Here is a 14,229-nt window from a genome sequence, read left to right on the forward strand (position 1 = left end):
GAATGAAACAACAACCAGTGAATGAATTCGTTGCTCGTAGCTTCTTACGCAACTCCACCTTGTTTCAGTTAGGTATTTGAAATGACTTCGAGTAATTAACAACTTTCGTCGAACTTTAACTATGGGCTGCATGACTGAATAATGGCAGATTATGTAACTGAATATATTACTAACTGGCAGTTAATTTTGACGTGTGCTACAGAAACTGTATCGCGGCTGATAAATTACAGCATCTAGCCCTTTTCTTACATGAGGAGCAGCTAGTGCAGCTGTGGATCTAGCTTATTGCTGTGAGCTTCCCCAATGAGACGCATTCCAGTTCACATTCTTATCAATATCTACGCTAAAGAATTTCCAACTGTCTACATTTCTCGTTATTAACAGAAAGCTTTAAAAATTTTGGTGTGCAAAACTAGATTAGCTATGCATATTCAGAGTATACACCGAGCTCATTTGCAGAAAATCGCTTATGACCTCGCTGACGACGAGACATTAAACTCTAATCTCCTCGTCCCCCTCCTCCTGTTAGAGAAACACAGGGGAAGCTATGGTGGGACACTATCGTTCCTGCATCTAGCACTAACGGACAAGTCTTACATTATTTTATTTATTTATATGTGGAACAGAAATCATTATATAACTTTCAGCTAACCATACCACGCTGCACATGTAACTCACTCCTTACCGAATCACCGCCAGGATCATGTCATTAGTAGACACTTGATTAGACAAATGAAACGATATTTTATTTATATTTATTTTATTTATATAGAAGGTGAGTTGTGTACCGTTGTCCCACAATCATGTACAAAGTTTAGGCCTTTTTTTCTTTGCCATGTACATGTTATCATGGGAAGTATTCTATGGGCAACTCCTTGTTAGAGTATATCTGAGATATAGTCTGCACCGAGTCCTTCGCTGTCCTGGGTCGCTCAGTGTCGTTGAAGTCGACCTGATACAGGCCGAATTTAATGCTGGAAAATAAAAATAAGAACAACATAATTGATTTCCATAGTAATTAAGCAATCCATGTTGTATTAATAATTTCGTGTTTCAACTTATGACAAAAGGCCTTCAGTATACACTGAATAAAGTGCTATTCTCAAATACTCTGAAATGTTATCTGTGTAAGTGATTAATTTGCTCTACTTCAAACAGTAGAATTATTTACATTGAACCTCTGAAAAAATAAAGATAATTTTATGCAACAAATAAGTTACAATTAAAGGTACACATTATTCTGAAATAATCGATTACCAAATTTCTTTTGATAATAAAGAGAAGGTGGAAATGCGTCTCAGGTAACTTCTTCGTAGGTTAAAGAGGTACTGAAAGAAACACAAAAGGAAGAGAAATACCTAAGATATAATGATTATAAAGTCCAGAGTTGATGACACTGCAGATGTACCTTTCTAGTCGTCTATATGAGCAGCAAGAGTACTTCTTCAATAACGTTTTACCCTACTGCTAATATTTTTTTAGTATACTGGTATTTGTTTCTATTACTTCTATATCTGTGCCATTGTCAATATTGAGCCTACTAATCATGTTATGGATCAAAAGTCAAGCCAAATGAATATTACTTATGTACTGTGGGACAGCAGAGGATGAGTCACTAAGCAGATATTTTTATGATCCCTGACTGACATATCAAAATACTGTGCAATCAGTTCCGGGCACTCTAGGCACAATAGAGGCGCACAGGTACATTGTAATGCACCATGCCACCTAGAGAGAGATAATGCATGTGTCGTATTACGTAACGAACGCTGTAATCTGGCGTATTGGTAGAGTTCTCAGATACTTAACTACACAGAAATGTAACAAAACTATGTGAAGGTCTCTGCATACACTATACAAGATTTATGTTAAGTTGACAGGTTCGAGGAAATGACGATAGTGCTATGGAAACAGGACTTTTAGTAAAGTCATACCCCTTTACCTAACTGGAAATTTTTCCTTTATTAAACGGAAGTTGTGGAGCGCAACAAACACTAAATATACACTGAGGTGAGAAAAATCGTCAGATAGCGATATACACACATGCAGATGGCGGTAGTATCGCGTACACGAGGTATAAATTGGCAGCGTATTCTCGGAGCTGTTATTTGTACTCACGTGATTCACGTGAAAAGGTTTCCGACGTTATTGTTTCTAGGTTGTTTACAAGGAACGGAAAGCAGGAGGCTGGCTTCATCATTCAGTGAACAGGAAATCTACTCACTCTGACTGGTCCATAAATTCCGACAGTTTTCGACCACCCTGAACACAAGAAAGCCGTGCTGAACATGTTGGTACACAGGGCAACGCTTATTTCTGACAACGAGCGTCTAGCGTATGAATTTCAGCATTTGGAGCTCGTATTCAGAAAAAATGGCGACAGCAAGGGGGAAACTGCTAAAGCTTTCAAGCGCCAGCGACGAAAGACGCCACGTGAAGAGGCCAAGTCAGGTGCATGCCTTCCATACTGTAGAGCAACTACTAGCAAGGCGGGACGCGTACTGAGGAGACATGGACTGACACCAGTGTTCCAGCCAGCCTTCAGGATAAGAGATATTATACGCCCAGTTAAAGACAACATATGTCTTCGAGTTTCAGGCGTGTATGGTGTCCCCTGTGGTAGCATTACATAGGCCAACTATTCACGCTGCTGGCGAACGTTCTGAGGAACATTCACGACGAATTGAACAAAGGGAACTTGAGAAGTTAGTCGTGGCTAAACATCGTCTAGAAGACGAGCAAAAATACAAATTGACAAGACGAGAGTTTTGTCCCGAACACCAACGTCCTGTGATTGTGTTATCATAGGAGCGGTCGAAATTAGGATAACCAGCAACAGTTTCAAAGGAGACCAGGGGTACACACTTAGCAGGGCTTGGGAGTTGGCTTTGGACACTGAGCGAACGCAAAGACGTAGACTTGACGCATGTAGGGACGCGGAAGCGATAGTTTCAAACGTGGCGTCGGCCCCTCGTGCCTTGTGACGTCATTCGGTCCGTGGCGGGGCGGAGACGCTAGGAGCTGTCGAACTTGCTTTCTTGCGCATGCGCCCTCCGTCCCTCTCTAGAAGCTTCCAGACACTGCCGTCACTTCTGTTAGCAAGTTATCGTGCCAACACCGGCAATCAGTGATTGTAACTAATGATGACGATGGCTGAGACAGTTATCGAAAGCTCAAGTGTTCTCTTCGAAATGGAGTGGCTTGTAAACCGATAACACCTTAATTAAGGTGCCAAAAAAGGACTTAAAGGCAACGGCCTTGTGATTATATGGGTGGTTAGAAGGCACATCAGGACTAAGTCAATAGGTTACTCCTCACTATGTATGTCATATCCTGTCTATTGCTATTTGTAAAATATAAATATTTTAACTACTTACGACATATTTCAGCTTACCGCTAAAGTTAGGTTGTTTCAGTATTTCGTCTTATAACTAATGCTGTTAACTGGTCTGATTTTGTTTCTATAACATTGATGAATGTGGTAGATACACATTGTCGTGTTTTGTGTTTATATGTACAGGGTTTCTTCCTGATTAGTATTTAGATTAGCCATACTCTTTTATTTTGTTTCACCGCTCAACGTTTTGAACCTTCCACCAACCATATCTGCAAGCAACAACTTCGTTTGCCTCCTGTGTGGTGTTCTCTCTCACTGGTATCTCTTATCAGATGTTCACGGTTCTCCTCTTAGAATGGCCAGACGAGTACGACAGTGGCTGCTCTCGGGATGCTATGGAAATGTCTTTCACATATTGTGTGGCCTTTTCCTCATTTTAATATTTCTTAGGTGTTTCGTAATCCTCAGGATAGTGGTTTTCCAACGAGCGTTCTCGTTTTGATAACTTCTCAGTTTAAATGTTTTGCAGAGTAAGACACCATTTGTTTGCAGACAACGTAGTGTAGAAAACAACGTTAGTTCTTTCTCGCTTTACGTGAGTAATGCATCGTCATCAGTTTGCCATTACATTTTCATTTCTTAATGACTGTATATCCACAATGTACAGTAACATATTATTTCCATCGTTACATTAAATACCACAATATGCAATTACATTATTCCGATATTGATAGTAAACAATAAAATCTGTTGCAGGTTTCTTCACCATTACGCAAAACACAAAACTTTGCATGCGTGAAACATCTTGTAATTTAGTTTGCATCTCAGAAGCTATACGTGGCTTTCCATCATAATCTGATTGCTGGGACTACTGTTGTATGTATTGTACACTTCGACACAGCTCCCCGTTTTGCCCAGGTTACGTAATATAAATGGCACAAAGCTGCGAAGAAGCACAGTTTTTGTAATTCCTATGCAATAGCTTCGGTTGAGTGTGGGTTCGATACAGCTTGTTTGTGCGTTCCCACAGATTGTAGACGGGATCTTCTTACTAAAACTTCTGTTTGTGTTCAATAACTGCTTATGAAATAATTCGTTGAGTCCCCTTTCCAAATAAGCGCTTTCTGCATTTAGTGTATGTCTTTTACTATTTTTGAAGATTGCATTTCAAGAATTCACCTGATTTCGGGGCTACATTTCCATCCTTAACTCAGTAAATTATCGAGCGAGGTGGCGCAGTAGTTAGCACACTGGAGTCGCAATCGGGAGACCGACGGTTCAAATCCGCGTCCGGTCGTCTTGATATAGGTTTTCCGTGATATCCCTAAACCACTTGAGGCAAATGCCTCGACGGTTTCTTTGAAAGAACATGTCCGATTTCCTTCCCCACCCTTCACTCATCCGAAGTGACCGATGACCTCGCTGTCTGGTCCCCTCCCCATATCGACTAACCAGCCAACCACAGTAAAGCTATAAGACGCCTATCCACAGGTCAGAGATGTGAGACAAAATTTTCTCGCTGAAAATTACGTTTATTTTCTCGACTATTTCGATGAAATTTCCCGCTAGCCACATAGCTATGACTACCAATTTATGTTCCTATATTTTTCGGGACTTTTAAGAGTTGATTTTGTCTTATCCAGCACAGTTGGCAATAACGAGTTCAGTTTAGTCACACAAGAAGGGAATATTTCCTGGAACTTCACTTTGTAAACACCCCTGTGTTGTACGGATTTGACCGCTAGATATTGCGGGAAACGGACTCACCATTATAAAAGGAGACAGGGAGTATTGCGGTATCAGTAGAGCAGCAGTAACGGCAGTAACAGCAGAATGGGTCCGTTAGGGACATTTCAGCTCTCCTAAGGCTGCCTATGTCGTATGTAGGTGTCGCGTCTGTGACGTGTAAAGGCAAAGGTAGAACTACAGATAAACCAAGGCCGGGTAAACCTCGTGTGCTGGCGGACAGGGACGACTGAGCGTTGCGGAAGGGGATTTGTAGCGATCTTAGATAAGACGTTCTTCTTGTCCTATGTGATTAAAAAATCGGATTTATCAGCTGAATAAATCGCTCGAGGTTTCCAAAGTGCTCCAAGATGTGCATCTAGTACAGTGAGTGTGCCCAGGGAGTTGAAAGCCGTGGCGTACTATAATCGAGCATTTCCTCATAAGCCGGTCATTTCTGTAGTCAACACCAAGCGATACTTGAGGCCATATGAAGAGCGACGGCGCTGGACAGTGGATGACTGGAAACAAGTTATTTCGAGTGGGGAATTCCGCTATATCTGCGAGAATCCAATAGAAGTGATTACGTTTGGCGAATGTCTGGAAAACGTCACAAGCTATCACGTATTAAGCCGACGTACGGAAGAGATGCTTTTGCCGTACGGGGCTGCATCTAGTGGTTAGGACGTGTTCCTCTTTTCGAACTTAAGATAACGCTGAATGTCGAAAGGTACGAATATATTTTACAACAATGTATACTGTGTAAAGTAAGGTACGATACGTGAGTTGGGATAACTGTCCGTAAAACAAAGACGTTACTTTCTCACAAAATTCCAGTAACCAACTTCCTCCGTCAAACAAATTATTTGGTTAATCATCATTTGTTGGTTATCGAAATGAAACAGGCAAAACTAAACTGACACGGAAGATTAAAGTTTTCTTGAACCTCTTGGCTGAACCCAAAGCGTCAAATGTAGAAAAGCAGATAAGTGTACTTACAAGAACAATTCGGAGACGATGATGATGTCAGAATGATAATGTACCTAGTCATAAAGCAGTATCTGTCAGGCAATGTTTTATCGACAACACTCCCGAAGTGGACTGGCCTGCCCAGAGCGCCAACCTGAATCCAATGGAACACCTTTTGGATGAGTTCGAACTTGGCTCCAGACCCCAATGTCCTGCATCACCTCTAACATCACCTTGTCTGGTTCCGGTTCTTGAGAAAGAATAGGCTGCCCCTCCTCCACAGACCTTCAGATATAGCATCGAAAGAGTCCCTAGCAGATTTGTACAGGAGAAGAGTGCCCAGACCCACTACCAACGTCCACTCAGAGGTGTCTGGACGGATTTTGTAAGGAATACAGTATTATTTGTTGGCTACGAGGAGTAGCTCTGAGCCGGCCGCGGTGGCCGTGCGGTTCTAGGCGCTACAGTCTGGAGCCGAGCGACCGCTACGATCGCAGGTTCGAATCCTGCCTCGGGCATGGATGTGTGTGATGTTCTTAGGTTAGTTAGGTTTAATTAGTTCTAAGTTCTAGGCGACTGATGACCTCAGAAGTTAAGTCGCATAGTGCTCAGAGCCATTTGCACCATTTGAGTAGCTGTGCTCTAGTTGCTTCTCCTTCAAATACACTTCGTACGCTAAAGTCGTGACTCTGTTGTTTCCCGCGTAGAATCAGTTCGCGTAAGTCAGTGCTCATTTTGGGAAAATTATCTTGCGATCCAGCTGAACTGAAATCACAACCTGATCGATAACGAACCAGGTAAACTGCAAGAGCCAAGTAAATCTGCGACTTTACTCAGTACACACACAAACGAATACACTTTCACAAATGTCAGGCATTAATTTTTTTTCTTTATAATATTGCCCATGACATAGATTAAAAAAAAGTTCCTATTTCCCGGTAATAACCAAGCTTTCATTTTCTTGGTTTCAAGACAAATCCAGTGCTGCCAGTTCGTCTGGATTTGGAGAAGACGGCACATTGTGGAGCAGTACTTCGTTGCCAGAAATCAAAAATCGCCGACGACTTTTTCGTGACCATGTATGGCCAAGAGAGAGCGCGCTACAATCTGGTTGGAGAGACTGACCACCAAACACCTAAATTTAAACTTCAAAACCACTCGTATTGTGGAAACATTGTTTGAATTTTTATGCCACACTAGGTCGGTGAATAAAGTTTTCACTTACCACCAAATCTGCTGGAATGGTGTGTGATCCGTCAACTGACCGGTTTTTGGTTGACTAGGGAGCTGCCACGTACAGTTGCACTCTGTACGACTCAAGTTTAAAATTTATGCCTCTAATAGCTGTTGTTATTAAAATGTAGGAAGTGGGTAATCAACAGCTCTAGGCTATATGAGCCAATGAGGGTTAAAATGAGAGCGACAGTGGTAATCCCTCCGACGTGTCAGCCTGCGCGTAGGTTGTTGCTAGGAAAACAAGCGGTGTTTAGAAAAGTGGACCATGAGATGCGCAAAATAAAAATATTATAAATTACATTGTAGTGTTGTATTCTGTATGTATGACTTTATTTAATGCTACATGCTCTTGTTGGACACTGCAGTTGATTACGTATTGAGCAAGTCTCTGTGTGAGTACATCCGAAAATTAAATTTCGTTATAAAAAGATTCCATAGTAGCTTTATGTTACCATTGTATAACACTTGCCATTGTAGAACTTCATATAGTGCTAAATTATCATTACAGCAGAGACAATGAGGTCCAGGTGTCTGATATTTGGATTTGTTCTGTGTTACCCACTGAAGAGCCAGAGAAACTAGTACACCTGCCTAATATCGCGGAGGGCCCCCGCGAGCACACAGAAGTGCCGCAACACGACTTGACATGGACTCCACTTATGTCTGAAGTGTTGCTGGAGGGAACTGACACCATTAGTCCTGCAGGGCTGTCCATAAATCCGTTAGAATACGAGGGAGTAGAGGTCACTTATGGACAGCACGTTGCAGGGCATCCCAGAGATGCCCAATAATGTACAGGTCTGCGGAGTCTGGTGGTCAGCCGAAGTCTTTAAACTCAGAAGAGTGTTCCTAGTGCCTCTTTGTAGCAGTTTTTGGACGTGTGCGGTGTCATATTGTTCTGCTGTAATTGCCCAAGTCCGTGGGAATGCACAATGGACATGAAGGGATGCAGGTGATGATACAGGATGCTTACGTACCTGTCAGATTCGTCTCACATCATCCAGGTGCAAACGCCGCACACCGCTACAGAGCTTCCACCGGCTTGAAAAGTCCAACGCTGACAAGCAGGGTCCACGGATTCACTAGATTGTTCTATACCCGCACACGTCCATCCGTTCGATACGATTTAAATGAGACTCGCCCGATTGTCCAACATGTTTCCAGTCATAAATAGCACAATGTTGGAGTTGCAGGGCTCAGGCGGGGCCGTAAAGCTTTGTGTCGCGCAGTCATCAATAATATACGAGTGGGCCTTCGGTTCCGAAAGCCCATATCGATGATATTTCGTTGAATGGTTTGCGCGTCGACACTTGTAGATCGCCCAGCATTGAGACCTGTAGCAATTTGCTGAAGGGTTGCACTTCTATCGGGTTGAACGATTCTATTCACTTTGATAATAGGATTACTATTAATCCGTACTAAAGACATTTTAGTACTTACGTAAAGCCAGAGGACCATTCCAGGTTGTCAAGTAGACTCCAGGCCGTGTAACCAATTACGTTGTTGCCATCAGTGTTGATTGCTTTCAACATTTCTGCTAGGTAACTCTGAAAAGTTAAATGTTTCAAAGGTTACTCTTCCCCATTATGTTTCTGGCTTCATGAAAAATGACAACATTGTAAAAATAATTTTAAGTTTTGTTTGCATAATCATCCGAAAATGATTTATGTTTTCATGTTGCAGCCAATTTTTCTCGTAAAAAATCATGGCTAATAAAATACATTAGATATATGTCGTTGAAGCAGTGTATAACCCGCTGTATTCTGATTCTGAAGTAGCTTAGTTCCGGTGTTATTAGATCGTGCTGACAGACTTTTCAGGTAATTTTTTCATGATGGTGCGTTTATGTTAAATGTCAACAGGAGTTACTAATCCCTCTTAAGAGATCGAGTTACTGACATTATAACACTCAGAAGAAAGACACAGAAACAGACTATATCTGTTTTGATACTGAGATGTCATTCGATCCATCCATGCATGTGACGGAATAAATTACATTATTACCCAATCCTTTGCTGTATTTTATGATATTAATAAAGGTGCAAGAAAATACCTTTAGGCGCATCTAAGAAAGCGAGTATCCAGAGCTGCGTTAGGTTCCTTTATTAGCATGTGAAGAAGGAATATTTTTGTCGGATGGAAGTCGTGGCCATTGTCTTGGGGCTATTAGAAAGTACTAGACCAAGAAGTGAAAAAGTACTCAGTAAATTCCTTTCTGCACAGAAAGACGGCAATGGCATGCTTTCTTTTTCTTTTTTTCTAAGTACAAAGAACGTGCATTTATGTAAATACTTGAAAGTTTTCCGCAAAATTAATCCTTATTTTCTTTTCCGCTTTTCATTTCTTAAACCTGTCTGCCTGTTATAAGACCAGGCACTGCACAGACACCTGAGTTAAAAACACCTGTTTAAAATATTAACATGTATCAATTATGTACTATTTCATACTTTTCGCGAAAAGCTGTATTGTTTCTTCAATTATTTGGTTATTGCACGCAAAATTTGCTTCCGAATACGCTTGTGAAGTCTGTGTGTTGAAGGTACACTTGGTTAGTCTGATGTTTTCAGATACCTTTTATAACAAAAGACCTCCATTGTCACATAAGTAAATTACTGCAAGCTTACTGATGAAAACTGACAGTCATTTAGGTATCTGTTGGCAATCAGTAGCACACATTTTAAAATTTTGAATGCATATATGATGTAGTACTAATTACTTTTACAAGTAATCTCCTATCAAACAAATTTTCTGTGAAATAACGTGAGGTAATGAGCAACTGGGAATGAAAGCCACCTTGATTGGCATTTAGTCACTTCTCAAATGCTACTCATTCATAGGCACTTCCTTGCTTTTGGTGTGCAACTTGCCGGAGCCAACAAGGATTTTCAGTTGCCCAGTAATGCATGTTATGCAAATTAACATTTCCATGGTTCGAGAACGTAGCCTCGTCAGTAAATAAAATCAAATTAATAAATGCATCAGCCATCTGAATCTGAAGTTGATCCCATCGGTAGAATTCAATGCGACGCATACAATTCATACCAGTTAATTCGTGGTGGAGACTGATATGGTAAGGGTGATATTTATGGCGATGCTGAACACGAACAACACTTCTCTGGCTCATGCCATGTTTCCTTGCTACTTGATTCGAAGTAAAACAATGATCTCTAACCACAGCGCCAAGAGTACCACTTTCCGTTTCCTCGTAAGTAACTTTCCTTTGACGGATAAGTTTCCGATGCTTTAAAGATCCAGTTGTTCTCCGTTTATTATACACACATTTAAATTTACGACGTGTAGGATGAGATGTGAGGATACCTTTCAGCGTATAAGTCTCTAGCTCTCACTGAGCTTCGTTGGCATTCTCCGTAAATGAGAAGCACATCGACTAGTTCTTCGAATGAATATATCATTCACATTCACCTGAATAGACAATGCTGGTCTTACCGTTCCTATTAGTGTTGTATTGCGAAACCTTCGAATGGTGTTTACATGTCGTTGGCCCGTTAGATGGATACGCCGTATTCAGTGAATATTTACTATTTGCACGATATACGGGAAAGAACTGTCGGAGCATGTGCTTCGATAAGTGCCGAAGTGAGAAGGAATACCACTCAGTCCATGACAAGAAGATTGCAGCACTGCATTGATACCAATCGTCATCACTTCGAACACCTTCTGTAAACGGACGTTCATGCCACCTTTGTGACCCTCGTTCACCTTCAAAGACCCTACTGTTAATCATCATTGGATTCGTTTTGATAGTCGCTAGCAGAAAATAAGCACCAAGCTACAGCATCCCATTTAAAAGAACGAAGTTGACCATCGAATCTCTGACGCGACCCCACCTAGCATCAAAAAACCAACATCTTATTATGGCCCCCGTTGTTTCATGCCACATTTGTCCCGCGAACTTTACAGCTACTATCATTCTTTCGGAGTTATTCTTGGTGGCAATAGTTAATGACTCACTCTGTATAGCGAACTGAAAATGAGATTAAGACACAAATAATTGAAAATAAGCGAGCATTAAATCGTCATACAAAAATAACATTACTGGGACATCATTTTCAGCCATTCTTAATAAAATTCTTTAAGACAGACCTACATGAAAAGGTATATGTCTGTTGGATGAAAAAGTAATTAAACAGAGTGGCATAATAAATAATTAAAAATTGGAAAACTGACACTAGAAAGGGTACACATTTCAACACAAGGAGATAAACAAAACAACTAAGAGATAAATGTGGGGTTCTCAAGAGAATAAATAAAATACGTCACTAAATTTAAAAAAGCTCAGTAGAAACTTAAGGATAAGAAAACCACATACAAGTAGCTACCACGACAATCTGAAAACAAAACAGATTTTAAAAATACTGTCTTAACGAAACCGATAACAGCAATGAAACTGTAATGACAACCAAAGAGTAGTGTATCACAATAGACAAGGTATACGTTGGTGTGAACAAAGTTTACGAACAAAGATCCAAAAAAATTTAAAAGGAAGCTTTAAGACATTGTATACATACTTATTGGCAAAATGAAACATTATACTACACTGAGAAACCCACAACCACCAACATTCTGCAGTCAACCACAAATATATCAAATATGCAAGTGAAAGGAGTAATAAACTGCAGGAGATACCCAAGATACCCAATGACCAAAAATCACTCAAAATTTACTAAAAATAAGTCGTGCAACAAGAAAAAGAAAAAAGAAAGAGGGAAGTAACAAATGCTCATTCAACATACAAACCTATTGAGAAAACACTGCCACAAAAACAATATTACACTTCAAATGCTATCATCCTCTATATCTAAACAACGCTACAATGAGACACACGCTGTGTACTAGAATATATATTATTTAATTCAACAACAGAAATTATGGGAGAAGATGTAAACATTAAAACCATAATTAGTCAATAATGGGCATGGAACACAGTAGGTATGAGGAATTGTGAAATATAGGACAAAAATACGTCGGTAAAAATTCAGCACAGCAGATCATACACAAAGACAACATGTACATACTTGATCACAAAATACAAATACAAGGTTAACTAAGTCACATTTATGTAAGTTAACACAAAAGTCAAAAACACTCTAAAGAGGGAAGGTACCTACATAACATACAAAACAATGATGTACTCAGAGTAAATGTAATCAATTCATTACCCGAGAGAGGTAAATTCTAAGGAGCAAGCACAGACCAACAGCCAAAGCTACAGTGCTGACTGTAGAAATTACAAGCAGGGATTTTGAACTCAAAAATAAAGAATCTTTGAAGTGTTGGAATACACGACTAATCATTGTGTTGAGCCTTACTGTAAACTAAAAGAACATATGCGTCACTACGCAAACATAGATTAAGATATGGAAATTGCCAGAATGAAAAATTACAGTTATCTTATCCTAACGCAAGGGAAATTCCATGTGGGAAAAGGTATAGAGAGAAAGCAACTGAAAAATCGTCCAATTCAAATAAACATCTCATTGCTAAACCAAACCAAAGGGAAGAAATGGGTTTATCACACATCAATACACAAATATAAAACCTTCAACCATAGGAATCATATCAATACATTCTACAATTGTGTAGATTACAGTAAACATACATGATAACTGGTGTCAAAGTGTGTTTTAGTTGTGTACGCTGTACTGACAGAAATTGCTAATGGTGTACGCAGAAGGAGTATCATAAGCAGAACAGCTGTCACAGAAATAAAGTAACATACTGTAAGTAACAGAACGTGTACATTGGGCAAGAAAGAACAAGGGACAAGAATGTTTGTATACTACAAGTACAATGGCACACTATATAATTTAAAATATCTGTATTTAAGTGAAAATTTGTACGTGTTTCAGGCCACTGAAGACCGGTTAGTGGCGTGTGGTAGAACGTAAATTGGATTTATTTAGTTGTGCATAGGACAAACGTACTCTAAAATTCGTTAGTATAATGCGAATAGTTTACTTCTTTAGTCAATCAGCTAAATTGATTAAAGTCTGGGTAGTCGTTCTCTGTCACGATTATGGGATGGCCTGGGTATTCAGTTGCAACCCAGTTGAGAAGTTTGCGGAATCCCCATGGGATTACCTGTTGGAGTGAGAGAAAGATTTATATCGTTTACGTTCAAGAGATCAGGAAAATGGCGCTATTTAGTGAGAGCAATAACAGGAACAGATTCAGGAGGACGTAGGTTGCAGTAAGTACTGGGAGATGAAGAAGCTTGCACACGATAGAGAAGCATGGAGAGCTGCATCAAACCAGTCTCAAAACTGAAGACCACAACAACAACAACGTCGTATTTTATAATAAATTCTTGAGTACTGACTGTCACATTGTTATTTATATGTGAAAAAATTTCAGCACACCCGTTCTTCTTGTTTGCAACAACATCGTCAGATGTTAAACGAACTAACGATAGATGTGCTGTCAACTCACCGTGTAGTAGCTGGTGCGATTTTTGTCATCCAGACCGCCCCAGTCTGGGTAGCCGTTCTCTGTCACGATTATGGGATAGCCTGGGTATTCAGTTGCAATCCAGTTGAGAAGTTTGCGGAATCCCCATGGGATTACCTGTTGGAGTGAGAGAAATATTTATATCGTTTTCGTTCAAGATATCAGGAAAATGGCTTTATTTAGTGGGAGCAATTACAGGAGCAGACAAGCAGTTGTTACGGTCAACTGAACATTCTTGTAGGAGGACTCGCTCTATAACATAGACATCAGCTTAAGAACGAGAAATAGTGCAGCCCAGAATGCGTAATTGACGTGAAAAGTTACAGTAGGTAGTTTCCACTTTCCCTAATGACAAATAGCTTACTGTGCTTCAGTACGTCTGCGCTACTGTCAGTTATTCTCTGCTCTGTAAAAATACACCCTTGGGCTGTTTACTGGAACAGTTCAGTGAAAACCACCACCTCGCTGTTTCTTCTGTGTAGTGCTTAACTATT

The 14,229-nt window shown here is 40.2% G+C and overlaps 1 protein-coding gene across 1 annotated transcript in view; it reads right to left on the reverse strand.

The window, feature by feature from the left end:
* Nucleotides 1-727: 727 nt before the first annotated feature.
* The window catches only part of LOC126282012 (myrosinase 1-like), a 108,071-nt gene continuing 94,569 nt past the window's right edge, over nucleotides 728-14,229 (reverse strand). The window contains exons 9-11 of the mRNA XM_049981403.1: nucleotides 13,718-13,852; nucleotides 8,708-8,814; nucleotides 728-974 (exon numbers count right to left, since the gene is read on the reverse strand). Coding sequence (XP_049837360.1) covers nucleotides 848-974; nucleotides 8,708-8,814; nucleotides 13,718-13,852 — 369 coding nt within the window. The 3' untranslated portion in view covers nucleotides 728-847. The remainder of the gene's footprint in view (nucleotides 975-8,707; nucleotides 8,815-13,717; nucleotides 13,853-14,229) is intronic.

Source organism: Schistocerca gregaria, chromosome 7 (genome assembly GCF_023897955.1).
Source record: "Schistocerca gregaria isolate iqSchGreg1 chromosome 7, iqSchGreg1.2, whole genome shotgun sequence".
Taxonomy (NCBI): Eukaryota; Metazoa; Arthropoda; class Insecta; order Orthoptera; family Acrididae; genus Schistocerca; species Schistocerca gregaria.